Source organism: Coccinella septempunctata, chromosome 5 (assembly GCF_907165205.1).
Source record: "Coccinella septempunctata chromosome 5, icCocSept1.1, whole genome shotgun sequence".
NCBI lineage: Eukaryota > Metazoa > Arthropoda > Insecta > Coleoptera > Coccinellidae > Coccinella > Coccinella septempunctata.
The window spans coordinates 5,215,666-5,239,569 of record NC_058193.1 but is presented as its reverse complement, the minus strand read 5'-3'; the positions used below and the strand labels follow the sequence as shown (position 1 = coordinate 5,239,569).

The 23,904-nt window shown below is 40.5% G+C and overlaps 1 protein-coding gene across 1 annotated transcript; it reads right to left on the bottom strand.

Moving 5' to 3' along the window:
* Positions 1 to 20,272: 20,272 nt before the first annotated feature.
* On the bottom strand, positions 20,273 to 22,734 carry LOC123313237. Its single transcript, XM_044898013.1, has 4 exons — positions 22,488 to 22,734; positions 21,706 to 22,332; positions 20,852 to 21,126; positions 20,273 to 20,782 (listed from the first exon to the last, which is right to left on the bottom strand). The coding sequence occupies exons 1-4, from the start codon at positions 22,708 to 22,710 to the stop codon at positions 20,273 to 20,275; spliced, it is 1,635 nt and encodes a 544-aa protein (XP_044753948.1). The 5' UTR covers positions 22,711 to 22,734.
* Positions 22,735 to 23,904: the final 1,170 nt, after the last annotated feature.

Here is a 23,904-nt window from a genome sequence, read left to right as displayed (position 1 = left end):
GGAGGCATACCGTTGTGGGAGGGTGAATATAGTTAAAAAAATAGACGAAATTCTATCTATCATTGCCCAGGGCAGATCGAAGATTAAAAAGATGCATTGTTTTTATTCTGATAGAGATAGGGGTCTTTTTGAGGTCATAATAGAAAGTACCAATGAAGAGATAAAAAACTTGAACCCACTCAATATAGGTAAGGTAATATATAACAACAAAAGCTATAAGGATTATAAAATTCTGAATATTAGTAGAAAGGGTATTAAAAAAGTGGGTGTAAGATTTTCATCGGCCGATCAGGCAAACTGCTTTGTGAGGTACAATGAATTTGACCCCAACTCATATGATGTCTATATTCCAGGTAGATTTGTCTCAGTCATGAGTATTGTCAGGGATATTGGTCAGGATATAACAGACGAGGAGCTAGTCAATATGGGTAAGGGATTAAATCCGAATGTGAAATGCATAAGAGTACGAAGATTTATTCGAAGGAAGACTACTGAAGATGGCATTGTTTTTGTGAAAACGAATACGTGTGTGTTAACCTTTAAGGGTACAAGATTACCAAAATATTTTGAATTGTATACTATCAGACTTCCGGTCGAACTGTATATTCCTCCGGTAGTTCAATGCAATAAATGCTTACGCTATGGTCATGTAAGGAATCTCTGCAGGGGGAGATTCAGATACATGAAATGCGGTTCCCATCATGAAGATGAAAATCCTTGTGACGCTGAACCTTGTTGTCTATTTTGTAGACAGGGGCATGAGGCCATGGATAGACGATGCCAGGAGTACCTAAGACAGGTTAAGATGAGGGAGATTATGGCAATTCATAATGTCTCGTTATAAGAGGCAGACAAATCTTGCAAAAGATCAATGGCTCCTAACCCATCGGAGTTTCCCTTAATAACGGGGAAAAAACAAGAGGGCATGCAGAATAGACCACGAAATCAAACATATGCAGGCATCGTGTCGCAATCTGATTATAAAACCCAGAGCTCGATGCGAACTAACGATAGCGGTCCAAGACTAAAAAGAAAAGCTCCCCCCACAGTGGGCTATGACAAAGCGTGCCTGCTCTCATACAAGCCGGCTTCCCCAATAAGTCACTTTTCCCAAACTTTTTCTCAGGCTACTTCCGTACCACCCCATTTACAAATAGGCATCGCTGGTGAAACTACATATGTTGAGAAGGTCAGAATCTCAATCCCAAATGAAAGGTAACGTTTACTCTATCAGTCAGAACGACCAGTCAATGATGGATAATGTTTCAGATGATACAGGAGAAGACAGACAGATTATTACATACAGTGAGGACTACCTAAGATATGGGAAGTCCTCACCCACATATTAATCTCGATCTTAAATAATAGTAAATTAATTGCTGAAATCTCTGTTGTGTACCTTGAGGTTTATTTTTTTTCCGAGTGTTGAATGCTCAAAATCTTGCAGTGGAACATAAGATCCCTTTGTGCCCATTTCGACGACCTTAAGGTTCTCATCAGAGACTTCGAGCCAGATATTATAGCGTTGAATGAGATTTTTTTGCGAGATTATCAGGCTGTTGGTACCTCAGGTTTCTCCCTGGTGAGGGAAGATAGGGCTGATGGTTTTGGGGGTGTAGCAGTGGCGATGTGCAACTACCTTGAGTTTGAGGTGGTGGAACTGAGCTATATGAACTTTCCGGCTGGAGTCCAATTGCAGGGCGTTCGTTGTGCTGGTGCCACTGTCGTTAATATTGTTACGAATTGAATAATTGAATATAAGTTGCCATGACTGTCAAGGAGACAGTTCTAAAAAAATGTGACATAGGAAAATAGACGAATTAGTATTGTATTGTTTTGGATGAATAAAGGATCGTTTGGAATTGTTAATCAACATTTTTACTGAAAACGAACCCCAGTTTCGTAAAAATATATATGTACCACCTGATGTCTACTTTGTGGATACCCATCTGGATCAGTTTGCGTCGATTGTGGGGGGGGGGCAACTCTTCATCTTGAGTGACTTCAATGCGCAGAACCCCCAGTGGGGATCGGGGAGATGTAATCACAATGGGGGTATTATGATGTCATTTCTTAGGGAAAATATGCTTGTTCTTTTGAACGATGGTACGCCAACCCGGCGTACTGCCCCGGGTCAGAATCCCAGCGCTCCGGATTTGTCGATCTGCTCTGGGGAGCTGATGCTTCGCTCTACTTGGTCCGTAATTCCGGACTCTGGCCCTAGTGACCACTTCCCTATTCTTATAGAGGTGCAAAATGTGGTTCATGGTTTCTGTAATCCCAGAAGATCACTTCGCGAATATAATACCAAGAAGGCCAACTGGCAACTTTTCGCCTCTAGTTTCCTTGAGCAGATCAAAGTGAGGCGGGTGAACGATCTAACGGAGTATATCTCAACTATTCGGGCCGCAGCTGATGCCTCTATCCCCAAATATAAGGTCCGCAACATGAGTAAGCATAGTGTGCACTGGTGGGACGAGGAGGTTGCATCTGAGATATCCCTCAGGAGATCCCTTCTGAAAGTTTACTTACATGCCCCTTCTATTGAGAACTTTATTAAGGTCAAACACCAAATTGCGAAGACGAGACGGTTGATTAGAATGAAGAAAAGAGACTCTTTTCGTAAGTTCACGGAGAATCTCTCAGTGAGGGATACAAGTCGTTTTTGGAGAATAGCAAAGAAATTCTCTGGTCAACCTTCCAGTATGAGAGGACACATAATTTCCGACCAATGCTGCAGAGACATCCTGGCTAAGATTGCCCCTGTTGACTTTTCACAAGACCTCCTCCTTGAATATGAGGACTCCTCGGAGAGCTTCACTTTGGAGGAACTGCTGTATTCGTTGAGGGTCAGAAAGGATTCTTCTCCGGGTATAGATGGTGTGGATTACATGATCCTGTCCCACCTCCCCTATCTACTAGGATACTGCTGCTTGAACTCTTCAATCGGCTGTTGCAGGATGAGTGCCCTCCACCATGCATGAAGACTGCGATTATAATCCCTATCCTGAAAAACAATCTTCCGTCTAACGTCTGTACAAGCTATCGACCTATCACCATTACGTCATGCGTCACAAAAATCCTGGAGAGGATGATGAAGGAAAGGATAGAGAAGATAGTATAGGACCGATTGGGGCAGGCTCTAACGTTTGGCTTCCGTAGGGGAAGATCTATCTATGATTGTCATACTCTCCTTACTGCGCACATATACAAGGGATTTAAGAACAAATTATTTACTGTAGTTGTGTTTCTTGATATCTCAAGCGCATATGACTGTGTCAACCTGAACATACTTTGGCAAGATATGATAGACAGTGGTGCTCGGCGTAATATTGCCAACCTGGTTTACCAACTGTTCAGGGGCAGATCGGTTGTCATCAGGGGTTCATCGGGATCTGAGTTCCGGGAGGACATTACTAGAGGACTGATACAGGGCTCTTTGTTGGGTCCTCCGCTGTTTGGCCTATATACCCTCTGTCCCCGAGGGCTTTTACACCGGGAGCTTATCCTGCTTCAATATGCAGATGAATTTGCGTTGCTTGGCTCGGGGAGTGATGTCGAACACATTGTGGAACTGCTGAATACTAGCCTTGTAAGCTTGAATACTTGGCTGTCTGCTGTCTGGCTGTCTCTATTTTAAGAAGGACACGTGAGAATAGGAATTTCCTACGTCTCATACTGTTTACGGATGAAGCAACATTCCACGGAGATGGTTTCTTCAACAACAAAAATAATATAATATGGCAAAGGGAAAATCCACATGCAACAGTAGCAAAAAATAGCCAGAAGAGATTTTCTGTCAATGTTTGGGCGGGAATGAAGGATGGATTCATTATAGGACCGTACATTCTTCCTGAAACATTGACTGGAAATGGCTATAATCAATTTTTGAGGGAAACTCTGCCCGATCTATTGGAAGATATTCCTTTGAGTCACTTTCAGGGAATATGGTACCAGCATGATGGTTGCCCTGCTCACACAGTGAGGAGTGTACGAGAATTTTTAGACTCTCAATACCCTCGCCGATGGATCGGCCGATTGGGACCTGTCGCATGGCCTCCTCGTTCTCCAGATCTTACACCTATGGATTTTTATTTCTGGGGTCATATGAAGAGTCTTGTTTATGATAAGCGAGCTCCAGTGACTTCGAGAGAAGAACTGATTCAAAGAATCGAATCAGCCGCCGAAGAGATTCGCCGAAACCCGGAAATGGTTCGTTCAGCGGTGGATAGTGTGGCGAAAAGGGCGAGAAAGTGTATCCTGAAAAATGGCAAGATTTTTGAGAACGAATTATGAATAAATTTTATACTAATAGGTTTTTTTTGTTGCGTTTGTGAAATTGTGGAATTATTCGTAGAAATTTCCGCAATAATGCCATGCCACTAATATCTGGGAAGTATTAACCGCCAATTTCTACTCAAACTGCATAAATTGGTTTCAAGATAGTTGCAATATTATATTCAGTTAAATTCCAATACTCTGTCAAATTTTATGAGCTGCCATTGCTTGGCAACGAAAATTAAAAACCTTTGAACAGTCTCAATTCAGATTCCACATTTATTTTAATAGGTACTTAACTCAGAGCAGGGAGTACGACTCTCAATGAAGTTTCACTGATTTTTTTTAAATTCATTTTGCAATCTGAAATGTTTCGACATACAAATTCAAAAATTATGGGCCTAAGAACACAAGCTGTGTCATGTTTTTTTATTATTTCAGATATTCGAACGGGACATTTGAATGGCTGTAAAAACGAAACCGTTTGATATTTTTCGATTCTGTTTTGATATTCGTGTTAGGTATGAAAATAAGTACAATCGTGAAAAATTTCATCAATTTCGAGTGAAATTTTTTTTTCGCTGTAGACATGTAAAAAAAATGTTGTGTTCGATTTCTGGAAAAATTTTTTCACAGATATCCTTTAAAAATTGTGTTAATTTAGGAAATGAAAATCAATTTGGCAACCGAAAAAAAAAATCACGAACATTGCAGGTTTTCCGCCATTTTGTAATTTTTTTTTCGGTGCTCTACACCATTTCTGAATGAAGCATCCAAAAATACTACGATATGACAAGAAACCATTACTTCCAGTCTTATACATAACCGACCACACTCAATATAATAACGCTCGAAAATGACATTAAACACCGTGTATCTCCCATATGCTTCGAAAACGGGAAATATTTCATAAGAAAAAAATGATTCTCCCGATGTTATCTACACGTCATATGAGTTTGTCCAGTTTATGATGAAACACCCTGTATATGTAGGACAGAATTGGAAATGAGTCGGCAAAGGAGTGGAATTTAGTCCAAGAATTCATAATTGCACTCTATCTACGAATGTGGGGCGGTATAATGTTTGAAAGAACTGGTAATGATTGAATAGGTGAAATAGTTCTAGTAATGATTCTCATAGAAAATATTTAGCTGTGCATCAATTTTTTGCACATGATCATTATGAACCCACACAAGGAAACAACATTCAAGAGCCAAAAAAACCAAAGCTAGGGCTGCCGTTCGAAGAGTATCAACCCTATGAAGTACCAGCTAGTTTATGCAGGGTATTATACCTAATTTTCAACATCAGAAACTTCGATCGGTTTCCTATATTTTTGATGACTATTCAAATGGAAACAGGAAAAAATAAAACTCGGTTTTATGTGGGTTAGGACGCAAACCCACCTGAAAAAATAATTCCTCAAAATTTTATCTCTAGATATACTATTCTTAATACATCTGAAATCAGAATGACGGAATGCGAGGGCAATATCATCAGCGTATATAAATTTCTGAGAAGAAATAGTATGGATATTACATAGATATAAATTTAAAAAAAGAGAAGAGTTTTGATAATCGTTATAGCAATTTTGTGTTTTATCTGACCAACCAGGAATATATTCTTGACGACACCTCGAAATGAACTTTTTAGCTGCAGCTTCCACTACACCTACAAATCTGGAGTAATGATCATAAGAGGGACGAAACCATCCTATACGTCGCTATCAATTTTATTCGAAAATCGAACTTTATTTTATAATTATTGCTTCGATTTTCTTTGAGTAGTACGAAAAAGGCTCGAAACGTACCGAATGCAACATTTTGTTGTGAGACGTTGCATCGTTTTTTCTCTCATAAAAAGTGTTGCAAGTCAAAATCCATATTGCAAGCGGAGCGTACTGACCCATTTGATGGCGAAGAAAATGCGGAGCTTGCAACATCTCGCAACGTCTCACAACACCGCGCAACAAAATGTCGCATCCGGTGAGTTTCCAGCCTAATTCATCAAACATTTCAACATTCTTTATTTCATGAAGGCTCTCGGGATTGATGTGCATTTTGTCCCTTTATCTACTTGGTCAATAACGCAGACTAGATAGTGCAGAATTTAAATTCGCATTAAAAGAAATAATGCAAATCAGGCTCATATATTCCCGGTTATAAAAATCGCTGAGAGATTAAAGTGGTTTATTAAACATTAATAAACAAGTGAACAGTGTAGGCAGTGACAGAAATGAGCGGCTTGAAGTCGAATGAGTTTTACGCACACAAAACCGCCAACAACTTATCGTGGAGTTCCGGAGGAATGTAGAGATAAAAGAACCGGAATAAATGGAAAGTCTTCGCGAAACTGCATCCGTATTCACGAACAGGTATGCTGAACCTCATTTGTGATCACATTTAGCGCTCATGATCCTAGGAGACGGACGCTCATCATGTACAGTAATTTTCAAATTTCGAGTCGAAAATGGTCTGATACGATTGGGCTGAACTCATTGATGGTAATTTCACGAGAGTTCAATAGTGCTCTTTCTTCCGCCATAAAGTATTCATACAGAGTGTGGAATGAATGGATTATATATTTGGTACCTGCGGGTAGACGACGTTGTGGCGGTTCAGAAAAATAATTTTTAACTTTTGTGAAAGTGCCTCGGTTTTCGAGATATTACACATTTACGAAAATTCAAAAAAAAATATACCATCTGCCACTCTTTTTCATGGTAAGACTCCAAATGGAAGGGTTTTTTTAATCTGTTTTTTTTTCGGACAGATGCGCTATGGAATGTCATTTATGATTTTTGTTGCGCATGCATAGTTATTTCTCAAACAAAAAAACTAAAATTTCCTGTTCCTCTCATTTTTTTTTGCAAGATTCATCTCACCTGAGTGCAAAAGTAGGAAAAAATATACCTGTTTCATGGAGAGTCCCAAATGGTATAAAACAGTGATGTATTGCCAGCATTCCATAATACTAAATTTATAAATGAATTCCTATTACAATGATTCCGAGCCTAGTTTAATGTAGACCTTGTTTTTGAAATTTTTAGCAATTGAAAAGAGACATATGCAAGCAGAAAAAAGCAATCTTTCATTAGAAAGTGCAGTTATAGAGCTTTCGGTGGACACTTTGAGCTACTTTTGTAAAACCCAATTCAATAAAATTTAAAATTGTTATTTTTTTTTTCGTTTTTTTTTCATTATTAAGCTTCACAGTCATGAAATCGATGTGAGTGAATTTCAAGTTATGAGGTAATTTTAGTACTTTTTCACAAAAGTAAGAAAAAAATCTTAAAATGAATTCCTATCACGAATAAAACTAATTCAAAAGCTTTTTTCTTGATAAAAAATGGCTAAAAGATATACTTCATTGAATGAAATCAAAAAAAGTATTGATTTCATAACTATGGTGCTCAATCTGCGAATAACACGAGAGAAAATAACAATTCAAACCAAACATGAGTATCATATTATTGAATTTCACAGAATTTTTTTACATCTTTGAGAACCTGCAGAAGGTTTTCCCACCGCTGAAAGTGCAAACTTCAAAGAACCTTTTTTCTTTATAACATCTAATCTTCAAAATTCACTAGGTTTTTACGACGCTCGAGTAAATCCCGATTGTTATTGTTATTGTCATTGTCATTGTGATTGTTCTTGTTATTATTGTAACGTTTTCTTCGCTTGATTAAAACGTCCAACTTATTAAAATTATTTATTTACACTTAATACACATATAAAACTATTTATTTCCACTCTTGTTTATTTCCACTAGTCGCTTGCTTTGTAACTGTACTTGTACTTGCCTACCTGCTCCTCCGCTGGGCTTATATAGGCGCCGGAAACATTCAGGTACCTTCGCGAACCTTTCGCGAATCTTCCAGAAGGAAGCGACCGCCCTGGTTCTCGAAAGGTCCGACCGCAAGGGCCGGACTGGTTACACTGTCCCCTCCTTAAGCCTGTTCTGTCCCAGAACAGATTTAGTGAATTTCTCCGAGGACCGTGGCGAAACTTGCAGTCATCACCATTCCTACAGTAGCCATTCTGATGGAAGTAGCACTCCACAGTTTTTCCAGGCTCCCTGGCCTGCTTTGGGTTGAAACTGCACACCAGGATCCGTATACCAGTCCCCTGAAATACCACCTCCAGCATGTTTCGCACAACTCGCCAATTCAGTTGGTCCAATCCACAACCGAGCTTGGGAACAGCTAATTTCCTAACTCCAAAGCGTTGAAGGTCTTCTTTCAAGCTATGCAGTGCCGTCCATAGATTCTGATAGGTTGGCTTCTGATAGGAATGTCGCTTGGTGACTAGGTAATAAATGAACCGACCTTCAGCCTTCAATTTCAAAACTTTTCCGATTCTTGGCTGCTGTCGCAATAGTTGTTCCTGACGTCCAAATTTATTTCTGAATACTCTGGCTATTCCTTTGCTCATACGAAGGTCCTCCGCTACGCAATGAGCGAGAGAGTATTCCTCAGACACGGTAAAGAGATCTTGATGTACTTCCTGTGTAGCGCCGAACCGTGCAACGCGTGTCTCACCATAACGATCCATAAACTTCTGGTAATCGCTGCTACCTTGCATCGGGGCTTCCACAAGACGTACCTCTTCTTTGTCCTGCGCGTACGGGGCTAATCGGTTGAAATGGACAACCTTTGGTTTTCCTCTGGGGAGCTTCCTTATCCGGTAAACTACATCATTTATCCTCTTGATTATTTCATACGGTCCCTCCCACTGTCTCTGCAGCTTTGGTGAAAAACCTTTCCTCCTTTGTGGATTATGTAGCCACACCAGATCTCCAGTGGTGAATCCACCTTCAATAGCCTTGATGTCGTAGCGCATTTTCATTCGGTCACTTGCTTGCTTCATTTGATTGCGCACCTTGTCATGAATGTAATCCAGCTTGTTCCTTAATTTACTAACGTAGTCCTCCCCAGCTACGTCTTCTCCAGGCTTACATCCAAACTCTAAGTCGCAAGGCAGCCTTATTTCTCGGCCGAACATTATACTGGATGGAGTTTCCTTGGTAGATTCTTGAACCGAAGATCTATATGCCATGGCGAATAGATGTAAATATTCATCCCAATCCCGCTGGTGATCAGGAACTACTTTGGCTAGATGTTTTCCCATGGTCCGATTCATTCGTTCGACCATGCCGTCTGATTGTGGATGAAGAGGTGTAGTCCTTGTTTTATGAATCCCCAATTTGTTGCATACTTCTTGGAATAACTTCGACTCAAAATTTCGGCCTTGATCACAATGCAGCTCCAGAGGTATTCCAAATCTGCAGAAAAATTCTCTGACCAATTTATCAGCTACCGTACTTGCCTCTTGATTAGGAATACCGTAGGCTTCCACCCATTTCGTGAAATAGTCCATCGCTACCAAAATGTACTTATTTCCATGGTCTGTTTCGGGAAAGGGGCCAGCGATGTCGATAGCTACTCGTTCCATGGGAGATCCGACGTTATATTGCTTCATTGGTGCTTTTCCTCTACCATAAGCAAACCTTGCATCTTCTACACCAATCTTTAACGTCCCTCTTACAATTTGGCCAATAGAATCGCTGCCTGACTTTTTCCAATGTCTTAGTTATCCCGAAATGTCCACCTGAAGTTCCGTTATGTAGTCTGGTCAGAATGTCTGTCACACGGCTCTTCGGCACAATCAACTGAAGTCTCTGCTCAGTTCCATCTTCATTTTCCCAACAACGTTTCAGAAGACCTCCATCAATCTTCAGCGTTTCCCATTGTACCCAATACGACTTTATATTCTGGCTCAGTCTGGATACTTCTTCCCAAGTAGGTCGTCTACCGCTCTTCTTCCAACACAGGATTACTTTCAAGTCGTTATCTTCCTCTTGTGCTCTTTGAATTTCTTCAGGTAGCCAGTCGTCTTCGATTACTGTGGTCCGCCTCAAATCAATCTTTTCTTCCAGACGCGAACAATGGCTGCAATTCTCGGGACAAGGTCTTCTTGATAACGCGTCTGCATTGCGATGGCTAGTCCTCGCTCTGTGTTCAGTGTCAAAGTCATACTCTTGCAGCCTCTCAATCCATCTAGCCACTTGTCCTTCCGGGTTCTTAAAACTCAGGAGCCATTTCAAAGCAGCATGGTCAGTTCTTAGTAAGAATTTCCTTCCGTACAAATATTTGTAGAAATGTTCTACGGACTTGATGACTGCTAAAAGTTCTCTCCTGGTCACGCAATAATTCCGTTCTGGTTTGGACAACACCTTGCTGAAGTACCCGATGACTCTTTCCTGTCCATCCTGGACTTGCGATAGAACGCCGCCAATGGCTGTATTACTGGCGTCGGTGTCGAGCACAAATTTACTTTCAGCCCTTGCGTAACTCAGAACTGGAGCTGTGACCAGAGCCTTTTTCAATCGTTCGAAGGCTTCAGCGCAATCATCGGACCATATGTACAGGGTGGGCAAATTTCGATGTTTTAGCACTACAGTTTTTAAACCAGTGGAGATAGACAAAATCTGATGCCCCATTCTCGTTCTCTTTTTCTGAGAAACTAACAATTGTAGTAGTCATTTTTGGCCACTTTCTTTTGTTTTCGAGTTATAAGCAAAAATTGGAAAAATGGCGATATTGAAATAAATTTATATCTCCGCTAATACTGATGATAGAGCTCTGAAATTGAAACATTATAGAGGCACTTCTTTACGTAGAATCCAGTGGCGTACTCGCCTTTTTAGCAGGATTTTTAATTACGAAGCTATTATCCAAAGTTATGTTTTTCTAAATGGGAACACTAGTTTTCTGTGCAATTTTTTGATAGCTTAATTTTTACTGATTTCAAAAATATATAACATCATATGGTTTGTATCAATATAAATGATAGAAAATAGTCAAAAACCTTTTTTCTCAATATTTCTATGATTTCAATTTTTGATGAGCACAGAAACATATAGCATGGTTTAATTACCACTGTCTCCTTCTATAAGTCTTTTCATTATTATGAAAATTTATTAAATATATCTTGATTCAAATTTTGTGAAAATTGGTAAAATGCATAGAAAGAATGACATTGCCGAAAGGAGACTGCTTTTGTTATAGGAAACTCTATTTTTCTGTGCTCGTCAAAAGTTGAAACCATAGAAATATTGAGAAAAAAGGTTTTTGACCATTTTCTATCATTTATACTGATACAAACCATATGGTGTTATATATCTTTGAAATCAGTAAAAATTAAGCTTTCAAAAAATTGCACAGAAAACTAGAGTTCCCATTTAAAAAACATAACTTTGGGTCATAGCTTCGTAATTAAAAATCCTGCTAAAAAGGCGAGTACGCCACTGGATTCTACGTAAAAAAGTGCCTGTATAATGTTTCAATTTGAGAGCTCTATCATCAGTATTAGCGGAGATATAAATTTATTTCTATATCGCCATTTTTCCAATTTTTGCTTATAACTCGAAAACAAAAGAAAGTGGCCAAAATGACTACTACTATTGTAAGTTTCTCAGAAAAAGAGAACGAGAATGGGGTATCAGATTTTGTCTATCTCCTCTGGTTTAAAAGCTGTAGTGCTAAAACATCGAAATTTGCCCACCCTGTACTCCTGTCCATCTTCCGTCAATTTCGTCAGCGGCTTGGCAACGTTGGCAAAACCAGATACAAATCTTCTATAATAAGTGCAAAGGCCTAAGAAACTCCGCAACTCACTTTTGTCTTTCGGTATAGGCCATTCCTGCACTGCCTTGATCTTATCCGGATCAACTTTCACACCTCCCCGTGAAACTACGTGTCCTAAATATTTCACTTCTGTTCGAAACAGATTACACTTTTTAGGACTTAGCTTTAGGTTGGCATCACGAAGTCGCTGGAAAACTTCGGATAGGTTGTGTAGGTGATCTTGGAATGATTTTCCCACTACTATCACATCATCAAGATACACCAGACAAGTTTTCCAGGAGAGCCCTCTCAATATTGTCTCCATCAGACGTTCAAATGTGGCAGGAGCATTGCATAGACCGAAAGGCATAACTTTAAACTGCCACAGACCCGTTCCAATACTGAAGGCAGTCTTTTCTTTGTCTTTTGGATCCAAGCCAACCTGCCAATATCCACTCTTCAGATCCAAGGTGGAAAACCAACGTGATCCCGAGAGTGTGTCCAGGGTATCGTCAATTCTCGGTAACGGATAGCTGTCCTTTTTCGTGGCCTGATTGAGCTGCCTGTAGTCTACGCAGAATCTAGTGGTTCCATCCTTCTTCTTCACTAATACAACGGGCGATGTCCAGGGGCTATCGGACGGTTCGATTACACCTTCTCTCGCCATGTCTTCAATAATCCTTTCAGCTTCTTCTCTCTTTGCCAGAGGAAGACGTCTAGGATGCTGTCGGATAGGTTGTGCATCACCAGTATTGATTTCATGCTGCACAACATCAGTCTTCCCTGCTTTTCCGTCCGTATCAAAAACGTCGGAGAATGTTTGAACCAATTTTCTCACTTCGAGTAGTTGGTATCGGTCGAGCTCTTGACATTTTGAAGTGAGGAGGGACACCAGTTCTTCAGGATTTCTTTGCGATTTTGAGACTTCTGCAGTACTTATCCCACCCGAAATATGGTACACAGGTACACCACGTCCAATCAAGGTATCCTTTTTCAGGGTGACTGGAAACATGTTGACATTTAGCAATCGGATGGGAATGCTGTCTCTTACCCTTACCAAGGTCTTCCCAAGTAATAGTCCTTTAGCTAAGGTTATATCGTCAGAGGGCTCAATTACCCTCACGCAGCCACTCCTCGTTACATCGTCACATCTACCAGTCACTATGCCTTCAGTTCGCCCTGGCAACGTGATGTCCTCGGTCAGTCGAATCCGATATATCTTGTCCTCCACATCATTGAATGGAATCTCTTCACTTCCTAGCCGAAGTACATCACTCTTCATATCCAATTGGCATCCAAGCTTCTTAACAAGGTCCAATCCCAGAATAACTTCTTCCGTGATTCCAGCTACCAGAAGTTCGTGGCTAACTGTTGTGTTTCCCAATTCAATAGTGGAGACGATCGATCCATAAGTCGGTATTTCCTGTCCAGATGCAGTTCGAAGTTTGATGCTAACTGGGCGAATCTTGAATCCTTCAGCAATTTCTGGACGCACAATAGTTTTGGTCGAGCCAGTGTCTACCAGTATTTTCACATTTCGATCATTTATCTTTCCAGGGATAACTATGCTTGATAAATCCTTAGACATTATTCCTCGGATAATCACTTCGGGGGCATTTTTGGCTTGGGTCGATTTATGCCCCTTATCACCGACCCCTTTTAGTTTCCCTGCTGTGACTCTTTTTCCAATTCTGGACAGTTTCGCTTGAAATGCCCACTTTTGTTGCAGTTCCAGCACACAGCATCCTTTTTCCTAACTTGTGATATTCTGCGGATTTCTTCCCTGACAATGTCCTCAATAGATCGGTCTGTTTCTTGGACTTGTCTTACACGAAGGTGTCCCCTATGCGACGCTTGCTTCGCTGCCTCAATTTCCAAAGCCTGGGCTAAGGCATCATCTATAGTTCTAGGGCGTGCTAGTCTCAGGGATTGTTGTATTTCACTATCCTTTATCCCATCCACGAATGTCTGGATTGATAGCTGTTCCAGGAAGCTGTCTGGAGCAGATGGATAAGCCAGCCTGACTAATCTCGCCACATCAGCTTCAAACTCCTGGAGATTTTCCCCTGTTTTCTGCACTCGGTTCTTTATTTGTGCATGGTATACTTGTTGTAGATGAGCATCACCATATCTCATCTGAAGTTTCGATGTAAGAACTTCGTAACAGGCTTGTTGACTCTCCAGGATCGTCTGCAAAATGTTGAGTGCCTCTCCTCGTGGAGCTATAATTAATGCCGTGGCTTTTTCGTTTTCGTTCCAATTGTTCGCCAGCGCAGCAGCTTCAAACTGTTTCTGATATGTCGACCAGGGTATTTTTCCATCAAAAGTTGGAGGCTTGATCTTCATTCTACTACCTTCGCCGTCATTTTCCGCTTTCGCTGTGCTGTAGGGTGTTGAAGCCAAAATATCTGTTCTGTTTGACATTCTTTTCAAGGAATCTATCAATTTGGAATGATGTTCAATTATTCCTGCCATTTCTTCCAATTTTCCATTAACGTCGTCATAAACTTTGTCAAACTTTTCGTCAACTCTATCAAACTTCTCGTCTACTTTTTCAAATTTTTCATCTATGGTTTCCAGTTTCTTATCCAATTTATCTGTAAGTTGACTCACCACATCATTACAATTTTCCTTAATCTGGTCCATGTTCTCATTCAATTTTCGAGAATTTTCTTCCATTTGGACCATTATTTGTTCGTTCAACTTACAAGAGTTCTCGTCCATTTTCTCATTTAATTTTCTCAAAAAGTCCATTACCGCTTGAGTCTCCATCGCGTTCTGTAATCTTGTGGTCACTGGCATAAACAAATAACCGAAATTATTTATTTAATTTGAGCGATGTTGAACCCCACACCTGACACCAATGTAACGTTTTCTTTGCTTGATTAAAACGTCCAACTTATTAAAATTATTTATTTACACTTAATACACATATAAAACTATTTATTTCCACTCTTGTTTATTTCCACTAGTCGCTTGCTCTGTAACTGTACTTGTACTTGCCTACCTGCTCCTCCGCTGGGCTTATATAGGCGCCGGAAACATTCAGGTACCTTCGCGAACCTTTCGCGAATCTTCCAGAAGGAAGCGACCGCCCTGGTTCTCGAAAGGTCCGACCGCAAGGGCCGGACTGGTTACATTATTATTGTGACTTTAGCCTTGCGGCTTTCACACTCCTCTCCAGAGGAAAATTCACTTATCCCAGATATCTCAGAAATCAAAAGGATTAAGCTCTGTTGGAGCCCTTTCCAGGTTTTCAGTCTCGTGGTGGTGGTCGGGTCCGGGTCGCTCCTCGCCTCCCTGCTGTAGGTTGGATTCCTGCTCCACCCGTACTTCCTGTCGGCGCAGACGGTGTTCCTCTGCATTCCCCATGTACTTGCGTACAGTTCTCGCCGTTCCGAGCAGTACCGCCTTCTGCATGACTCTATAGATATTTTCGTTCAACTGAAAGTTTCCTCATAATTGCTTTTATATCTCCTCAGGCGTTCTGCATACAGACTTAACTTTTGCTTCAGAGTGTCGAGGCAGAGGTGAGCTGTAGCATTCTCCGTCTCTCGTTCTGTGTGTGTTCTGTTTCTATCCATGATTTATTTGGCAGCTTTCACAACCTTTCTTCCGCGATTCCTGTTCAAGTACTCCGTCAGTCGTCCAATGTCTCTTCTTAGTCTTTCTGTTTTGTGTTGAAGACGTTTCTGCCATGGTGGCGCATGTAATTTTGGACCATCGTTGTTCGTTCGAATTTTTGCCCCTATGGTTTAATAATAATAATAATAATAATGTCTGGCCTGCCTGGCAGCTATCTGGTAGATGGCCTGCCGGGCAGCCATCGTAACGACGTAGACGGTGCAGCCAGCCACGCCAGCCTCGAACCGCTGAACGTGCTGCGCAGGATATTCAGCCAGCGCTCACCCAAGCGGGGTTAGTTAGAAAGCGCATGAAGTGGACAACGTCCATGAATGAAACTATTGTGCGCATATATAACTCCATCACGGGACTAGGGCAGAACACGAACAACTATAGGAAAAGGCTCCATGAGGAATTCTGCAACGCCTACCCAAATCTCAATGTCACTGAACAACGAGTGGCAGACCAGTACCGCGTAATTCTGAGAAATGAACTAATACCAACGGCCCGAATCGACGCAATTAAACGAGAACTTCAGCGTCCGCCTGCAATAGAGAATAACACCAACACCTCTGATGAAATTCACATGCTTGGGCAACAACAGGCAGAAGAAACTGATACTGAAAGTCCGTCTTGCAACGCAAGGGAGCCTGAACACCAGGACGATAGGGAAGAGCTCCACCGACAAGTTGACTCTGACATGAGGAGATACTTTGCCGAACTGGAAGGAACAGATCCCCTTCATCGAGTAGCACCTCCACGGCTCAATACATCCAAGAAACTGTCACTTATAATCGACATCTTGAATAAAGACGTTTTACCTGAATACCTAGAGAACGGAAGTTCATTGGAATATCTGCATCTAGTTTTTCACTGTGCAGCGCTAACGACAGCGAAAACCATAGGGGCAAAAATTCGCCAAACGAACAATGATGGTCCAAAATTACACAAATTACACGCGCCGGCATGGCAGAAACGTCTTCAACACAAAACAGAAAGGCTAAAAAGAGACATTGGACGACTGACGGAGTACTTGAACGGGAATCGAGAAAGAAAGGTTGTGAAAGCTGCCAAAGAGATCATGAATAGAAACAGGACACACACAGAACGAGAGACGGAGAATGCTACAGCTCACCATTACCTCGACACTCTGAAGCAAAAATTAAGTCTGTATGCAGAACGCCTGAGGAGATATAAAAGCAATTATAGCCGGAAAAGAGACAATAATTCATTCGAAAAGTCGGAAGAATCATTCTACCGGTCACTCACATCGTCGGATGGAGAAAATGGAAAGTTACCACCAAAGGAAGCCATTGAACAATTCTGGACCGAACAATTATCAACGAAACCTCACTTCAATGGAGATACCGGATGGATTGAAGATGAAAAATCTGAAGCTATAAAATATGAGCCGATGCAGCATGACATGGTCACAATTGAAGAAGTAAAATCAGCTATCAGAGGACTGCACAACTGGAAAGCACCTGGTCCTGATGGATAACAGAACTTCTGGATCAAGAAACTTTGGATCATGCATGACAAATTGACCTCCGCAATAAATGATGTCATTGAAAATCCTGAAAGAATGCCAGTATTCCTAACACATGGCACAACATACTTGTTACCTAAAGACCAAAGGAATACAGAAGACCCATCCAAGTACCGACCAATCACATGTCTTCCAACGATGTACAAATTAATCACATCGTGCATTTCAAACCGAATTCACAACCATTGCGAAAGGAATAACATCATCGCCATGCAACAGAAAGGATGCACCAAAGACAGCCGAGGGTGCAAAGAACAACTAATAATAGATTCAGTTATCTGCAATCAAGCGTTCTCTAAGCGAAGGAATCTTTACGCTGCGTACATAGACTACAAAAAAGCATTCGATTCTATACCTCACGAATGGCTCTTGACGATCTTGAAGATTTACAAGGTGGATCCCAATATTGTTAAGTTACTGAAAAACGCCATGTCAACCTGGCGTACTAGTCTTCAAATGAGCAGCAGACTGCTCCATTACAACAGGACCTATTCCAATAAGACGCGGAATTTTCCAAGGAGACTCGCTGAGCCCTCTGTGGTTCTGCATGGCCCTGAATCCCTTGTCTCGTAGATTGAATTCTACGGACTACGGATTTTCCATCAAAAGCGGCAGTAGAACTATGATGAAACTGAATCATCTCCTTTACATGGACGACTTGAAACTCTTCGCATCTACCAAAAAACAAATGCAACTGATGCTGAAAATGGTGGAAGGATTCTCGGAAGACATCAAAATGAAGTTTGGACTAGAAAAATGTCGACTGCTTAACATAACGAGAGGGAAAATAGAAGATGGTACGTTCAAACTCAGGGAAGGTGCAGAAATTGAAGCATTGAAGGAAGGAGACACATACAAGTATCTAGGCATAAAACAGGCAAGAAAAATCAATCAGACCCAGATGAAGAAAGAATTAACGGAGGAGTTCACTCGAAGATTGAGGAGGATAATGAGAACTGGTCTTAACAGCAAGAATCTGATAAAAGCGATTAACACCTACGCTTGCTCGGCGCTGAGCTATTCATTTGGTATTATCTCTTGGACGACCACCGATTTAGCAGCTTTACAGAGAAAAATAAGGACGATGCTGACTAAACACAATAAACATCACCCTAAAAGCTCAATAGAACGGACAGAGCTGCTACGACATCTTGGGGGTAGAGGAATTGTTGATTTGTCCAACCGTATGTCCCAGGAAATTGAAGGACTTCGAAAATATTTCTTGAGCAAGGCAGCTTCGTCAGAACTCCATCGAGTAGTTTGTGTTGCTGATAGTTCTACACCATTAAAGCTACAACAGGATCACTTGGAAACCGTCGAACACTCTGCAGAAAGTAAAATGCAGAAACTGATTGGCAAACCTTTGCATGGGAGGCACCAGAACGAGGTCAACCATGATTACGTCGACATATCTGCGTCGAACTACTGGTTGACTTCCGGAAGGTTGTTTCCTGAGACAGAGGGCTTCAGGCTCGCCATCCAGGATCAGGTGATTCCAACAAGAAATTACATGAAGTACATCGCCAAGGATGCCTCAGTGGCGGACGATAGCTGTCGTTATGGCTGTGCGACACATGAAACTATCCAGCACATCATCGGGGGATGTCAGAAGTTCGCGGGCACGGAGTACAAAAATAGACATGATGGTGTTGCCAAGATTCTTCACCAAGAATTGGCACTAAAACACCAACTTCTAACTTCGAAAAAGGTTCCTTATTACAATTACCATCCGGATGCTGTGCTGGAAAACGAACATCACAAGCTCTACTGGGATCGCACGGTTCTCACAGACCAAAAAATAACCCACAATAGACCAGACCTCATATTGCTCAATAAGGATGAGGACAGAGCACTATTCATCGACGTGGCAATTCCAAATAATACCAATCTTCAAGATAGGCACACTGAAAAAATTTCAAAATACAGAGATCTCGAGGAACAGACCAGAAGACAGTGGAAGCTGAAAGATATTAAGACCATCCCTATTGTCATTTCATCTACAGGCCTGATACCGAAGAAACTACTAGAGAACTTGAGGAAACTTCAGTTGGACGAAAATATCTATAGAGTCATGCAGAAGGCGGTACTGCTCGGAACGGCGAGAACTGTACGCAAGTACATGGGGAATGCAGAGGAACACCGTCTACTCCGACAGGAAGTGCGGGTGGAGCAGGAATCCAACCTACAGCAGGGAGGCGAGGAGCGACCCGGACCCGATCACCACCACGAGCCCGAAAACCTGGAAAGGGCTCCAACAGAGCTTAATCCTTTTGATATCTGAGATATCTGGGATAAGTGAATTTTCCTCTGGAGAGGAGTGTGAAAGCCGCAAGGCTAAAGTCATAATAATAATAATAATATTTATTTTCATGATCAAAAATACAATTTTGAAGAGAAAACAAGTCGAAAGCAAGAGAAAAAAAAAAACAGAGATGTTCACACAAGAAAACTATGACTCAAATATTCACTCATACAATATGGTTCCAAATCAACAAGTAGTTTTTGAACAACTTTTTTGAATTTTTTTATATCTGCTATTTGATATTTTTTGGGCAACTTGTTGTACAAAACAAGGCTCATGTATTCTACGTTTCTTTATGTTAGCGTGAGAGAGCACCTCGGAACATGGAATGAGTGTATGCGCCTGGTCATATTTAGATTCAAATATTTTTCAAAATAATGGAGAGTTCGATATATATACAGTGCAGTTACTGTTAGGATGCCTTCTCTTTTGAATATTCCTCGGCAGGATGTTCTGGAGGATAAACTCAGCATAGTTCTTAAAGCCCTTTTTTGAATCACGAATATTCTAGAAACATCAGAACTGTTTCCCCACACGATGATTCCATAGCCCATGATTGACTGGAAATTAGAGAAGTATACAGTTTTAAGCAACTCAAAGTCAGTCTGCTGTTTTAACATTCGAAGAGTGTAAAGAACTGAATTTAGTCTTCGTTGGAGTGCATCAATATGATTGTGCCAGTTGAGATTTTCGTCTAATATAATACCGAGAAAATTGGTATTCTGGTTAACTTTAATATTATGTCCCAGAAGATCGACACTCTCTGGCTTTTGTATTCTGTTGTGTGAGGTGCAGAATATTAAACATTCAGTTTTATTCAGGTTCAAGCTGATTTGATTCCTTTGACACCAGTTCGTGATTTTAGAAAATTTTCTTTGTGATACTTCAACTACCTCAGATATGTTGGTAGCCGCAACCAATATATTAGTATCATCCGCATACGCAGGACTACGTCTTCGCCATCCTCCTTTTCTTCTATCATATAGCGGTTCCCTTCCTCTCCGTCAATTGCATTTACTTGAAAAATTGCGTTCATCATAATGGGCTCCTCGATGAAAATGTACTCTGGCAGGTCATTTATATAAACCAGAAAAAATAATGGTCCCGCGATACTCCCCTGAGGTACCCCAAAGCGCAAGATTTCATCGTCCGAAATGAAGATAGCACCATCGATCTCCATGGATACTCTCTGGACTCTACCCTCCAGATAGCTCCTAATCAGATCAAGTTGTTTATCTCTGATACCGTAGCTGTAAAGTTTATCAATTAATATGTCATGGATGACGCAGTCAAAAGCTTTGGAGAAGTCGAGGAATAGCCCCGCCGAAATCTCACCGCCCTCCAGTGCTCTAAGAATCGATCTCGTCAGTTCAAATATAGCGGTTTCCGTGCTCCTTGTCTTCAAAAATCCATGTTGAAATTTAGAAAAAATATGAGATTTATGAAAAAAGTTCAGAAGGCTACTCACCAGAACCTTTTCGAATAATTTTGAAAATGAAGTAAGCAGACTTATCGGACGATAATTATCAAGATCATCTCTATTCCCTTTCTTATAGAATGGTTTTACAACAGCTATCTTGAGAGATTCTGGGAAGACACCCTCTTTGAATGCCATATACATTATATGAGCTACCGGTCTCGCAACAACTTCAATTGACCTCTTGATAACTGTCATGGGTATTCCTTCATATCCAAAAGAACCTTTGTTTTCCATAGCCTTCGCAGTCCTGATGACCTCATCTGCTGTAATTTCAAAAAGGAAAAAAGACCTTTCATTGTAGCGAAGAGGTCTGGTATCTGAAGCATTGAAATAGTGAGTAGAATTCTGAGTACCGAGGGAGGCAGGAACATTTATAAAGTGCTTATTGAAAGCATTAGCAAGTGCTTGTGGCTCATCAGACTTTAGCTTCTCAGTATCATTCCGGGTTTTTTTGCCAGTTACTCGGTTGATCGTTTGCCAAACTACCTTGGATTTATTTTTGGCATTTGCAATTTTTTCACTCAAGAATTTTTTCTTATTTGATTTGATGCACTCGTCATATAATTTCTTTGTACTGCGGTAGACTGTTGAATTCTGGGCGTGATTGACAAATGGTATGCATACAATCCAATCGATTTTTGAGCTCTCTTACTTCAGGTGATTTATCTATATATTTCTTTTGTGACGACCCCTTCCTCACCATGACAAGCGGAAATGAAGTATCGAATATGGTCTTATATCTATTGAAAAAGATATTCCACACAAGATCAACATCCGCAATGTTCCGGTAGACAGAAAGATCGTCCCAATCTTCCATAGACAAACGTTCCAAAAATTATTACAGATTATTACATTAATCAGGCGAATTTGCTTTGGGACGGATTTAAAATCAGCTTCACCAACAGGAAAAGACAATAACTGGGATGTATGATCTGATATATGGGATGGAACAACAATGGCATCATAACTGTTTAAATTCGTTATAAAATTGTCGATACAAGTAGCAGAGTTGGATGTAATCCGGGTTGGTTCATGAACTGAAAGACTTGCACCAAAGCCTTCGAGAATTGATATAAATTTTTGAGTTTCAGAGGTATTGGCAAGTATGTTTATATTAAAATCTCCAGCTATTATATAATGACTATTGGAATTAGTGAGTTTTTCAAGAAGATGGTAAAGTTTTTCAAAAAACAAATTGATATCACATCTGGGATAGCTATTTGGTCGATATATAGAAATTATTGTTAACTGTACATTGTTTATAGTTGTTTCAATCGCAGAACACTCAAATACGTACGGGATGCTGATATTCACGAAATCAAAACGTTCCTTGTACACGATTCCATCTCTACAATAAACTGCGCATTCACCATGACAGTTTATCGGTCTACAGTATTTAGATGCCAATTTGAAACCATCGATTGCAAGTGCCTCCAGTTCCGCAGTACTCTGCCAGTGCTCCGTGACAGCTAAAAAATATGCGTTATTATTGTTTACAAGTTGTTCTAACCTTAAAATACAGTTTCTCAACGACTGAACATTTTGATGAAGAATTATAATTTCTTTTTTAGATTTATTGATTTGCTCCTGGTGAGACGGAATAAAAAATGGTTTATTCTACTACCTTCTGGCCATAAAGCAGGGTTCTTGATTTCTTCGAAATTCTGAGCAGGTACAGTTAACTTAAAAGAGGAGTATTCTTCTGGTCTCTTGGATTCCAATTTTTCACATATTATGTTATTGAAACCATTGGTGTTGAGATGTTCAACCAAAGCCTCCGGTTTCAGGCTGGGGTCGAGTTTACAGACGTGAAGATATCCATACTTGATGGCTCCTTTTATTGACATTCCATCGGGTTTTCCACTTCCTACAATGCTTTTATTATTTCGTTTAGCTCTCGTCAGCCAGGCCCGGATCTTGGGGGGGGCAAGCGGGGCGCTTGCCCCGGGCGCCAGCTCAAGGGGGCGCCAAAATCAACCAGAGGGGAAATTTTTTTTACTTTTAATTTTCTCGGAAGAAATTAATTTCCTAGTTCTAAAATGGAAAGTGTAGAATGGAAACATGATTAACCATCACTATGCCTAAAATCTTTAAAATCAATGAGGGATCAATTAACTGCATATTATTCAGTCATCTACGAATGACCGCCACACTTGGGTGAAAAAGGTTGAAAGAACTGATATGTTCACACTGCGTCCAGCAGTAATTTCTTTGCCTGTCGACTCATGGCCTTCTCATCTGGAACTAAGGGCCAAAATTTCCGATTTTCTATAGACCATAACTTAAAAACGAATCCTTTCAGCATAATTCTGTTTGCATATTCGTAATCTATGCCTTAGTAAAAATATCAATTTTGGTGTAAATCGGTAAGAATGAAATTTTTTCAAATTTTCCATAGATGTACCGAGTTTTTCACCATAATATGAGCCCCCCTTTAACTTTGTTACTAAGAGAGGTACAAAAAAATGTCTTTTACAAAAGTTTCACGAAATTGAGTGTTTTAAAATGTTTTCACAAAATGAAATATATACAGAGTGGGCGATTTTTTGAAGAATATTTTTGGTCTCCGATCAAAACCGAATTCATTCTGTACACTAATTCGAGGGCGTAGAACACGAATATGCAAACAGATATTTAAAAAAAAATCATTTTTCAAGTTATGGTCGATGGAAAATCGGAAATTTCGGACCTTCGCGGAAAAATTCATAAGATCTGAACTGTTCGTGATAGATGAATGAAGTGTGGTTTTTTATATTTGCAAAGAACCAATTCATCACTAAAAAAACAGCATATTACTAGTGCCTTTTTTCTAGCTGCTACAGCTCCTCAAAGTTGACCAATATTTCCGAAATTTTGCACTAAAAGTGATTTATTTCTCAAAATACTGATCCTCCAAAAATCTAATTGCATATTCGTGATCTTCGACCTTGAATTAATATGTAAAATGATCCGGGTCGACATATGTATAGCTAAAAAACTAAATTTTTGTTCGGAATAATTTCGTTCATGAAGCGCGGGTAAAAACGATAGACGAGGGCGGG